Source organism: Glycine soja, chromosome 18 (genome assembly GCF_004193775.1).
Source record: "Glycine soja cultivar W05 chromosome 18, ASM419377v2, whole genome shotgun sequence".
Taxonomy (NCBI): domain Eukaryota; kingdom Viridiplantae; phylum Streptophyta; class Magnoliopsida; order Fabales; family Fabaceae; genus Glycine; species Glycine soja.
In genome coordinates, this window is record NC_041019.1 from 37,446,229 (window position 1) to 37,459,465 (window position 13,237).

General features: G+C 33.0%; 1 protein-coding gene across 1 annotated transcript; it reads left to right on the forward strand.

The window, feature by feature from the left end:
* The first annotated feature begins 376 nt into the window (after nucleotides 1-376).
* On the forward strand, nucleotides 377-10,615 carry LOC114397211 (F-box/FBD/LRR-repeat protein At5g56420-like). The gene is made up of 6 exons (XM_028359310.1): nucleotides 377-1,069; nucleotides 1,172-1,303; nucleotides 1,384-1,503; nucleotides 9,736-9,816; nucleotides 10,118-10,180; nucleotides 10,583-10,615. The coding sequence occupies exons 1-6, from the start codon at nucleotides 377-379 to the stop codon at nucleotides 10,613-10,615; spliced, it is 1,122 nt and encodes a 373-aa protein (XP_028215111.1).
* Nucleotides 10,616-13,237: the final 2,622 nt, after the last annotated feature.

The following is a 13,237-nucleotide window of genomic DNA, read 5'->3' on the forward strand; positions in this document are numbered from 1 at the left end:
TTTAAAATTAAGAAATAAAAAGGGTAAAAAGAAAACCCTTTATCTTAAATACCATTTCTTTTCTCTCAAGTAACAACATTAAAAGATAATAAATTTTCTATATCAATTTTCTGTTATTAGAATAGTGGTGTTATTGAGCTGGGCAGTGAAGATATGCTTTCGATCATCACTTTGTTCGGTCTCAACTCACAAAATTCCATTCTTTTGTAGCTTTATAATTTCAATCCTTCACCAAGCAATAGGGAGTGAATGAATTGAAGGTTCAAATTTCCCGGGAAGAGTCCTTGTTTATTACCCTGAAGAGGATTGCTTCCAAAGGAGGAGACCCGTGTGGAAAACCAAATAATTTCCATCCTTCATCTAAAGCTTGTAAACAATGGCTGACCGGATTAGTAATTTGCCTGACGTAGTGCTCTCTCACATCCTCTCCTTAGTCCCAACCAATGTAGCAGTTGCAACGAGTGTTCTCTCCAAGAGGTGGAAACTTCTATGGCGCTCCGTTTCGACTCTCAACTTCAACCACAGCCACCATGACGACAACAACCACGAAACCTGTTCCCTCTTTGCTCAGAGGGTGCACGCATTCATCCTCATGCACGACATGGACCAACCCTTCACAAGATTCTGCCTCAGTTCTTCTTGCCCTCTCGATCCCATTCATGTGAACGCATGGATTTCCGCTGCAACGCAACACAGAGTCGAGCACCTCGACCTCTCTCTGGGTTGTGCGGTAGAATTGCCCTCCTTCTTGCTTTTCAGCTGCAAAACCCTTGTGGTGTTGAAACTGTTGAATGTTGTTTTGTCGTTTAATAACTCTTGTTGTGTCTATCTTCCCCGGCTTAAGATCCTGCACTTGAGCAGCGTCGCTTTCTCGAAAGATAGAGATCTTGCGCAGCTTCTTTCTGGGAGTCCTAATCTTGAAGACTTGGAAGCCAGTGATTTGATGTTTAAAAGCTACGTGGTCGAAACGGAGTTTAGAAGATTGTCCAATTTGCTCCGCGCCCATATATTTACACCAGAGTTTCCCTTGGAAGTTGTTGATAATGTTCAGTTCTTGCGCATAAATTGGGTACTTATTATAAGTGTGAGGTTTTTTGTTAATTTGTTATTACTTTCAAAGTTTAGTTTAATTTTGTTTATCATGCTTTGTTATTGTGTGTAACTCTTGCAGAAAGACCACAATGGCTTCACTTCTGAGTTTCAAAATTTAACCCACCTTGAATTCTTCTCTTATCGTGGGGGGTTTTTCGTCTTAGATTTGATCAAGCGTTGCCCCAAACTTCAAATTCTTACCATTTATAAGGTTTGTTGAGTTAAGTTTATTTTCTGCTCTTTTTTTTTTCTTTTCTTCTTTTTCTTCACATATGTTGTATTATATAACAGGTGGATTCTGCATTATTTGCTGAAGGCGACTACCCGCAATCTGTTCCTATATGCATTTCATTTCATCTTAAAATATGCACTCTTAAACGTTACAATGGCTCAAAAGATGAATTTCGATTTGTAACATATATTATGGAGAATTCAAAATATTTACAGATCATGACAATCAGCTGCAACAATGATATCAATAAGGAAAGAAAGCTCGAAATGTTTCAAAAGTTATCCTTGTGCACAAGGTGTTCTACAAGTTGTAAACTTTTGTTTGAATAGTTAAGAGTGCAAGTAGTTATTTTTGTGTGTGTTAATTTGCAAAAAGTTTATTGATGTTAGTGTTTTCATTAATTTTTTATAACAAGTTTCTTCATTAATTAGTAATTCTAATTTCTAAGGATATTGACTTGTTTCGTTCATATCAAATTAACCTAACTTTTTCTTCATCGACAAGTATATGTAAGTTCTCTAAAAAAAGGTATTTGTAAGTTGAGTCACATTTTGTGATGTTTTGTTATATTAGATCTTATGAAAAACCACAGGCTTAGGGATAAATTATAAATTAGTGTTAGTAATGTTCTGCCAAGCAAAACTATCACGGTGTGATGTCTTGTGAATAACTTAAAATGATAGTGATAACATTTTTGTATTTTGACTAAATTGTAAATTTGGTCTCCTTATTTGTCTTAAAATTCAATTTTAGTCTCCTATAATTTAATTTACGAATTTAGTCTCTCAATTTTTTACAATCTCGTTATTTCAGTCCTCAATTCCAAAATTACGGGCAACACGTGACGTTCAACAAAGTGGTTGTATAGAATATATTTTTTTGTAAATTTTTCACTTATTCTAGTTTTAATATATATGTATATTTTCTGAATTAAAAAATAATAAAGTTGATGAAATTTAGGGCAAAAAAATGACTGGCGATATCATGTAACATCTAACTACTTGGTAAAACCTTATTTTAAAATATTTTGTTAGATTGATAAATAAGACTTAAATATGTTTTAGGTTTCTGATAAATTACTGAATTTTATTTTTAATTCATAATAATAAAAATTACATTGAGTTTCTAATAAAATAATTTTGTTATTTTTTATCTTTGTTATAATATAATTATGAACAAATTCATTATAGAAGATTAGACTTGTTGCCCATATGAAGAAAATCAATCAGAAATAATATCCAAATTGACATCAATTTAATTTACAAAAGAAAGACAAGGTATTGAGAGATTAAAGAGATCCAAGATCTCACTCTTCAAATTATATATTTCAACTTGTTTAGGTATTCTTAAATACATCAAGTATTTTTTTTTAGTGATCAACTAATTTAATTTGTTTAATGGGAATAGGAATTAAGATGGCAAGCAATTTAAAAAAAAATCATTTTTTGCATTATATGAAAATTGTATCATTATTATTATTTACTAATTGTCGGCGTTTGGATCCCAGGGCCTCAAAGTCAAAGGCTCTAGAGTCATCACGAAAACTTAGATTGCATGTGATTCTAGGGTGACAAGAGGGGATCACCTTTATTTATGAAATGTGACTCGGCCTAAGGTTTGATCAAGTCCAATTTTAGAGGTCCAACTGTTGCACTAGGATCGGACATCCAATATTCTCTCAATTGGTCTCGGTGAAGTGATCTCAATCTGGTGTACATCCCTCCAAGCGTTGAGCCTTGTGGCGTAAATGCTTAAGGGCCACTCGGTCTTCCTAGAGAGTTGTCCCGAATGGTGTAGAATCCTCTAAGCATTGAGCCTTCTTGTGTAAATGCTTAAGGATCGGTCAATCTTCCTAGAAGAGTCATCCCTAACGGTGTACAACCCTCCAAGCATTGAACCTTGTGGTGTAAATGTTTAAGAAATAGTCGATATTCCTAGAGGAGTCGTCCCAAACGGTGTACACTAATGAAATCACATACTAAAAGATTGTTTTTTAAAAAAATGAATGCTTAATTTAATTATAAATGTTGATTATAGACAATGTCTGCATCCATTGAAAACTAAAACAAGGTAATCTTATAATAATAGTAAAAACTTAAAGAAAACGTATTGAAACGATGGTGAGAATCGTAACTACATGTATATGTTGTACTTGGCACTCTTAATAAACATGTTCTATAAGGCACCCACATACAGAACTACTAGAAGTGTAGTCATTTCAAACTGTGGATTCTAGTTGCAGTTGAGAAGTCACACCCATAAAAGAAAAGTACTCATGGGGCTAGGAAACTGCAGTTTATACAAGTTTGTAAGCAAAAAAGAATACAATGTGAAATACTTAGTTATTAAACCAAAAATAATACAAAGGAAATTTATTTGTACACTACCTGAGCTTTGATATTAGACTTGCAAGTAATCTCATCAATAAGATTGATGTTGATTCCATAAGCAACCACCATGAAGTGGCAACATCTCTGATGTACTTTGAAGACACCAACAAATTCAAGCAAGCCTATTTTGATTTAGTATAGAATTACAAATTAAGTAAACATGATGTAGAAAAATATTTTTTAGGTGGCTTGCAAATTATGTTACCATTTTCGGCAAATAAATTTTTTTTATTAAACAATTTATAGTTTTTTAAATGAGTCAAATTTTACATTTTAAAATTTTATTTTCTAGTTCTTTTTTTTTGTCAAATGCGGGTTGGCTTGCTAAGCCTATGGACTATGCAGGGTAGGCGTGGACTAAGAAAAAATGGCCTTATAGGAATGCAAGCTTTGCGGAACGGGCTTCATGGATTGCAGACTCTATGGTTATGGGCTTTGCGTACAAAACACTTACCTTATAGATTTATTGACCAACTTGTATAAAGTCATAGTTCCAATAAGTATCTACTTTGGGTTATAAGAGCTAAGAACCTATATACATGGACATATGCCTAGCTTTGAATAGAATAGTAAAAACAATAAATGTTTTGATTATGTTAACCTACACTACAATTTGCTTAACCCAGGACAGACAAGTTAATAATTTTATGATTTAATGAAAATAATTTTACAACATCCAGGTAGCCATGTTTTTAGGGAGGTAACTTTGTCACACTACTAAAAAAATTATATTCTAAGACAACGGTTCCCAAAAGAGTCTTAAATCTAAGTGTAGTGGCAATTTTGTAATATGAAAGACTTCAACGACGACAATTTTATAAAAACCGTCTTAGAAAGTGGCATTCAACGATGGTTAAAATCGTCGTGGTTTACGCGCTGATTTGACCAATTAAAAATGCATTCACTCACTCACACAATCGCTTGCACTCGTGCCCTCACTCACAAGCCATTGAAGGTGTCTCCCGTGTGTTGCATCAGAAAATTGTGGCGTTTTGCAGGACCAGAAAGGTTTCTCTTTTCAACACCGTAAAACGCACAACACAACCTCTCCAAACCTTCACTTCTCTTTCTCCCTCTGTCACTACGCCATGCTCGTGCACTACAACCCCAACCTCTCCCAGAGCCAGGCACCAAAGGAAATGATTCTCACCAAAAACCACAACACACCAAGGAAACAAAATGATTTTCCAAATTGTCGTCCGCCCTGAGTCATAGCGTGGTGAGTTACAAAGCTCCAATGAGCCTTGTATAGAGTCCAATTTAGAAACCCTAGGCGGTGGTGTTCCCTCTTCGGTTGAAACCCTTGCTGTGCAACATCAAACTGATGTTATTTAACTATTTATTTTGTTCAATGTGCATCCTTTTTTATTTATATGGAAATGAATTTTATTTATTTTTATGTGAATTGTGTGGTTAATGTGACAAATTTTCAAGGGAACTCTACTACACCGAATTCAAGTGGCAAAACTGAAAGTAAGGTCAGAGAACATTTATATTGTGATATCTAATTTAATTTAATTATTTTGAATGAGGTTTTAAATCTCGTTTAAAGAGTTTTGCTTAGTTGCTTGTTCTTATGTATCAGTTGCTATATATAGGTTCACTAGATTTTTGTAACTCTGTGTTTTAAAGCACTTTAAGTGTTTTTGTTGCAAGTGTTTATTATAACTATGAAATTTGAACTACTTGAAAGGTGGAAAGAAGTGTATGTGCATGCGTGTGCATGTGTGTGCGTGTGTTTATTTTGATTCAGTTGCTATATATAGGTAAGTGGTCATTCTCTTGGTATGGATTCATATCTTCATGTTAGGTGAGAAAATTATGCTAAACTATTCTATGTGTGCAAGTGGTATTTTTCCATGTTTACATACACTAATTGTGATTTAAGCAGAATTTGTTAGTCTACATAAAATCTAAGAAGAATGGGTTTTAAGAAAGCTAAGTATAAAATTTGTGCTCAATAGAGATTGAATGTAACACTAACTATAGTAGTTTGCCTATCTTAGTTATGTATTAGGAAGAATAAATCTATTATGTCTTTTTTACAAAAATAGGTGTATTTTGCTTTTAAAATTCCCACAATAGTATAGTTTAAAAAAAATGCAAGGTATATACTATATGCGGACATTGTGAAAGTCAATTTTGTTTAAATACTAATACAACATTATTTTATGATTGAGTCTCATAAAGAAAAAGAAAATGAAAGAGAAAAGAGACTACAATAATTTAATATTCTTAAAGTAAGATGAATTGTAATTTTTTTTTGGGGGGGGGGGGAGTGTACCTAAATTGTAATAGAGTAACTAGTAATTGATGACGATAATTTAGGTGTTTGTTCCAAAGTTAATTGGGCAGATGTGTAACATCCCAATTTTTCGTAAATAAATTTAAAAATCTTTTTAGTAAATAAATAAATAAATATAGAGCAAATAATAGACTGAGTACCCTAAGTATAAATAGCTATATGTTAAGTCAGGTGTCTCCTCTTCCCCTCATTTTCGTTTTTCTCTTTTCTCCACTCAAAACCCTTTCTTTTTCCCGCAGCCCACCAAACCTGTCTCAGAAAAATGACAATTTCGAACTCGTTCACCGTTGGATCGTCGTGAAATTTGAGCACCACGTTCGTAACCCGATTTCGAGCATTCTCACCGTTGGGAATTTTGATATCATGTTTGAGCTGAGAGAAATACCTTTTGCATCGTAGCCTTTTCCTTTCCCGCAGAAACCCAAAACGGCCTCAGTAAAACTACGATCCCAGTTTCGTTAACCGTTGGATTTTCATGAAACTTTGATATGTGGTTTGCGATTCAGTTTCGCACACCTTCACTCTTGGGATCTGCAAGATAATATTCATGGAGAGAGAAAAAGGAATTTCACCAAGACAGTACGAGTGGAGGCTTCAATCCCTTCTCTGTCACTCTGACGTTTGAGAACTCTATCGGAGCAGTTAGAGAAAAAAAACTGGAGGAATCTCAAGGAACCGCTAGTGATGCTGCTATCGCTGGCTGAAGACACGTGAGCCCGCTTAGAAGTAAGGGATGAGTTATTCACAATTGGGGATTAGTGAGAACATGTTTAGGGATCCTTAGAGATATCAATTGGAATAAGTTTTGGGGTATTTTTGCAATTTTCATTTTATCCTTTTAATTATTACAGTGAATTATATATGTTTGATGAATCAGTTGATGTCCCAATGAGAAATTGCTATGAAATTGATGTGTTTTTGTGTTGAGTGTGAATCCCTTAGAAAAATTAAGCTCTTTTTATTAACGTAAATTATATTTTAAATAATATTATTCAATGACTTATTTTTTATAAATTATTATCTTGTTCTAATTTTTCTACGACGATGATCAACATGTTATGTGTATATAATTATTGTAATACTATAATAATAAATTAAAGAAAATTGTAAGGTTAATGTCTAGTGATAATTTCTTTTGATGTAATATTAAATTAATTGTTATAGAAATCCTTTGATTAAAAATAATGTAGTTTAATTTACTATATACATATACATATATATGTTTTGTATCAATGTGTTAATTTGCGAGATACATGTAAAAATGAGATGGTTGATGTGATATTATGAGATGTTAAAATGTGGGCATGATATTTGATTGTGAATAAGTGTGTGTGTTTGACACTTGATGTGACAATAATTATATTGTGAGCTATGAATTATACAATAACCCGACTAGTGTTATCTTGAGAAAAGCGTTGATGCGCAGTGTTTAAGAGAAAATATAGGTTTCCTATTCAGGAACCAGTGTTAAATTGTAGCGCAATGTGTTAAACGTGTTCGAAACACGAGTATGAGGTCGTGAGTATTATATAATTCATGAGCAGTGCTTATAAATGAAATATGTGATGAATTATGGAATAATATGTTGTCTTGAGATTATAATATTGTTATTGAGATTGAGTAAAAGTGTAAAGTAGAACAAGTGTTGAATTGTGAGATACATGAAAACATGTGATGGTGGATTGTGACATTACGAGATGTAAAATTGTGAATGAGTTTTTGGTTGTGAATAAGTGTGTGATTAACTCTTGATGTGACATTATTTGTGTTGTAAGTTGTGAATTGTACAATAACCCGACCAGTGTTATCTTGAGAAAAGTGTAAATACGCAGTGTTAAAGAGAAAGTGTAGGTTTCCTATTTAGGAACCAGTGTTAAAGAGAAAGTGTAGGTTTCTTATCTAGGAACCAGTGTTAAATTGTAGCGCAATATGTTGTACGTGTTTAAAATACGAGTGTGAGGTCGTGGGTATTGTATAATTCACAAGTAGTGTCTGTGTGCTAAAATGACTTTAGGGGTTGGACTTAAATCAAGAGGGAGAGGTCCTGACGGACTCTTCGGAGTGTAGGCCTTGGGGGTCACCGGGTTTGAGTGCTCCTTTAAGCCTATGCTGATCCCATATGGTTGGAGCATTCTCACAAAACATTGTGACCCTGACTGGTCTCCCTATGATCTTATTTAGTGAGAGTGACCTGACAAACCCATTGTGTGGTGTGTCGTGTTATGTACTCCTAAGCGCCCCAGGGTGGTTTTTCACTGACATGGTACCACATTGCATATAGGCTTGAGTCTTAGCATAACTGTCTCATGCGCTTGCTAATTGTTTATTATGAAATTGATGTGTCATTATGTCTTGATCAGAGCGTGTGATTCTTGTGTAATGTGATTGATGGATGAAAAATGAACTTTGAATGACAAAGTGGTGGAATTACGTGAATTACGTGTAAGTAAGTTTTATTTGGTTATATGATGTGTATATCTATTTATCTTGTTTATCTATTAGTTAGGAATGTGATAACTCACTCCCGATTTGCTGTTTGTGTTTGGATCCTGTGATGATCTTGAACTTTGTGTTCAGGGGAGCAGATGATTAGGTGAACTGCTTTAAGGAATATTGTGCTGAAGGACGTCGGGACACAACGCTTTGATAAGATGTGACATTGGGATATAAGTTTTTATGTTAATTTTATGATGTTAGTCTATTTTATTTCACCTCACTGATTTAACAAAATATTTTTGTAAATTTTGACGGCCTTATTTTGAGTCAAATATGTTTTTAATGAGTTTTATTTGATAATTGAAGTGAATGTGAACCTTTTACCCATGCGATTTTGTTTACCAATATATTATATTTATTTATATATATGTCGGGGTAGAAGGTGTTACAAAATGTAAGTGAAAGTTAAAAAGAAAAAAAAAAAGAAACTATTATGCTAGATTAACTGTAGCTATGAATAACAAAAGATTAATTGTAGCTAGCTACTGGTGTCTGGTGGTGAACATCTAATGATCATGGCTTAAGATGTTATGCCCTTGTTGAATCATACTCTACCAACCCTACATATTAATAGTGGTCACCATGAGATATTTTGATTCATACCTAGTGAGAATTTTTACTAATAAGTACCGTTACCATTTATTGCAGAGTGGCTTCACCTAATACTAGAACTTGGATAGTCTACAGATTTTATAAAAGTGTATAAAATCTCAACAATTAAATGACATAGTATAAATTAAAAAAAATGGAAAAGAAATAGACAAAACTGTATAAGAGGAAGTTGTGTTTTAGAATGCATTCCTATATATAATAAGAACTAGGTGTTGGGACTTTATTGGGCCTCTTATATTTGTGCAATACAAGACGTGATACTTCCAAATTTCCATTCCAAGCTTGAGTTGCATACAAAGATACTTCATGAAAATTCTGCGATAATTCGATCATTTATAAAAGAAGACTAGCAAAATAAGGCTACCTAGATGCAAATTTTGTTAGAGCTGAAGTGTATCAACAACAATCTAACACACTGGAAGCAAATATACTTGTAGGCCATTAACTAGCAACAAATGGGTATCTTGCATTCTTCAATCTTTACTTGCACAAATATATATGCTTTTAGAGTTGTTAGATTCGTGAACTGAGAACTCTCAGAGGAAGCATTGTTGAAGATGAAATATAAAATCTTTACCAAGTGAGTTTGCTTCTGCATGTGTTATCAGGGTGACAAAATAAAGGTGAAAAGGACTAAAACTGAGAAGTATTGGGATTTGGAATTAGCCAATGAAACGAAGCCAATATGGGTGAGTTTGAGCTATATCTACATTTTATGATATTAGGATGTTAATGCCCTGCATTTTACTTATTATTTAGTTGTGATGCCTCTCTTATTGGTCGAACTTTGCCTTTATATTTTCTGTACATGCCCAATCCAAAGGAAGTTGAAAAAGAGGATATAATGAATTTCACAAGACTTTTAGTGAATTCTTAAAACCACTTGTACATACTCACTTCACCACCGAGATATGTTATTGATTTTGTCTCAGCGACAAAGCATTTCTCCTTTAAGCAGTTATCAATTTGGCTGCGCTTCAAACTCTGCAGGGTGAGGTTGAGTTTAGTAGTATTTTGTATGTTCTGGGAATGGGGCCTCTTAACAATGAAGAAGTAACAAAGAACATACACGTGTATGTTCGATGTGTATACTCATTTAGATGATTTTGATGGGGAGTTGGTGAGTTTATTATGAGATTCAAAGTTGGATTTTTGTTGTATATTTTGACATTTGTGTCATTGTTTCTCTTTCATTATATCGCTATAATAATTTTAAAAGAAGGAAAACTGTTAAGTATCTACTCCACTGTATAACTTGTGGTTAATGGGGATATGGATAGCATGATAATTGCATGGAAGTTTAAGTATCTACTCCACTGTATAACTTGTTAGCAGGGAAATCGTTTAGATGGTTTGAATGAAGTGTATAGCAGAAAAACACACAAAGTTGATGATAAATTTATTGTTTTACGATAGGATGTATTCCTTAATTTCTTGTTATTCTTTTGATTATAGTTCCTCATATCCTACGCCAAGGCTGAAAACTGAAATTTTATGTAACTAGAGCCTTTTCGACCAGAAAAGCAACTATCTGAATGAAAAGAGGTTTGTAACGTTGTCTTAATAATTATAGATTGAGTTTCAGTTTGCAAGAAATATTATTATGCAGAAGAGTTTTAGAGAATAGTGGCCTCAGTTTGGAAGATTTTATGAACAACTTATTTAGACTTTATCTTATACAACAAGTGCTTATTTAAGTGTTTGGAAAAATTTATAAAAAGTATTTTTTGGATGATTCATAAGATCATTTTAGCTTATTTTCCTAAGCTACTCAAGACAGCTTATGTGGCACTTTTACTAAAATATATGACATGGTTCGAATACTAGCACCTTTGGTATTAAATGTTTTTTTTTTTCATTCGTTTCACTTTTACCGAGGGTAACAATTTTCGTTGGTCCTGCCTTTCATTCCTCTTGTTTCTAAGTCTTTTTTATCCGTATGATTGAGAGAAATATAATAAATAAAAATAAAAGAGAGATAATTTGAAAAAAAAGAAAAATAAAGTAAAAATGAAGCGATATGTTTTGTAGTTTGGTTTAAGAGAAATATGGGAGATAGAGTAGAAATAATATTGTAAAGTTGTTTTGGAATAGATATGGATGATAGAATTAAATAGAGATGCAAAAAATCATTTTATTTTTGCCTAAATATAGTCTGATAACCAAAGAAAATCAATTTTTTTCATATATGATTGATTTTTTAGATTGAAAATTATGTTTTTGGAAAATTTTATAACAATAAAATTATGATTCCATTAGGTTGTTAAAAGATTGAAAGAAAAAAAAGGGAGTCGTGATTTTGTTGGGTTGCAAATTTTGTAATACAACAAAGTCTATTTTGTTCTACAAATTACACAATAAAATCACGATTTCATTAGAATATCAAATGCAAAAAAAAAAAAAAAAACCTACATAGGAGAGAGCTTCGTGAGGCAAGGGAAAGGGAAGTAGGAAATGAAGAAAGGAAGAAAGGTTGGTGGGGAAGGGGTGGTGCCGATAATGAGAGGAAAGGAGAAAATAATGTTTTGGTCTTTTCACAAATCTTCTAGACGCCAATAGCAATTTTTGAGGGGTTAATATCAACTCCTCCATCTAATATGTGGTCTGTGTGGACCTAAGCCCAATTTTTGTCAACCCATATAAATGCAGGCCTATAAGGGGTTGACTCGTTTAGGCAACAGTTAAACGGGTTGGAAATTTTCATTTCCACTCAAATCTTTTACTAAAATACCCTCCTTTTAATTATTTTTTCCCAAAAATCCACTCCATGTTATTGCATACACTCCCTTTTGACGAAAAGATTAGGTCTCGACTACCTACCATCGCCGCACGCGGATGTTGTTGGCATAGTCTTCCATGGTTAGTTTTGTTTCTATTTTTTTTCAAAGGCAAACAAGTTATATACATTAATTAAAGGGTTAATCACAAGAAGTGAAGAAACCCATAGCAGCAAGCCCATACAAGGCAATAAGGACTACATAATCCACACAATCAGCAAAACAACAACACACCCCCAAGCACATAGAGAGCCTAATCAAGCCACGGATCTGAGACAGAAAGAGGTTGGTTTTGCCATTCATTGAATCATTCCTATGAAACCATAAGGACCACGCTCCTACAAGCCAAATCACTATCCACATCCTATTTAATTTACTCCCACACACACCTCCATAGTGCAGCCAGAAATGGCCTTTTGTTTCTGTTTTGATCTAGCAACCCTTTGTATAACCCAAAAAAATATGAAATTTGCAACAATATAGGGATGCTGAATCAAAGTAGAGTTTATAAAAATAGAAAATTGCTTTAAAAGATCAAAGTAACAGGCAAAGATATGCCGCATAAGAATCCTCGTCACAATGAAGTTGTAAAGGAATTTGGCACAGATAGAGTCCCTCTTCATTGCAAGATTGAGCCCTCAAATCATATAATTTTGTCAATGTTAATTCCACCCATGGTTCACGAGCAATTGTGTCCCAGGTGGTATATGAAATCACAAAACAATTGAAGTATCCGAAGGTAGTGGGAGAGACACTTGGGGAGAGTGGAGAGCAGTGTACTTTTCAGGGATATTTTTGGAAAATAAAATCCAAAGGGGAATGTACCAGTAGCAAGGGAAAGTGTATATAGCAATTCCCAACAGGTTTGGTCTGCAGATTTGCCGGTCAACCAGTTTAACCCACTTGATATTTTTATAATTTAATTATTATTATTTAGCAAAATCATTTGATAATTGTTAATTGCATTTTATTTATTTATTGGTTTGTTAGTTGATGCTAAAGTTATGTTTGATTTAAATATATGAACACTTTAACCTGCTATATCTATATATATATATATATATATATATATATTTTCATTTGATATTATTTGTAGCCTTAATATGTTTTATGTACTTAGTAAATTTTATTTTAAAAATTTTAATATATCAATGATCTAACACAAAAAAAAAATTAAAAATTCAAAACAAAATTCATTAATTTATCAAAAATCTAAAACATATTTAAGCCTTATTTATATCATCATTTATATTCACATATCCTATAATATATATATATATATATATATATATATATATATATATATATTGATTAGCATATAGGAATTTTCATG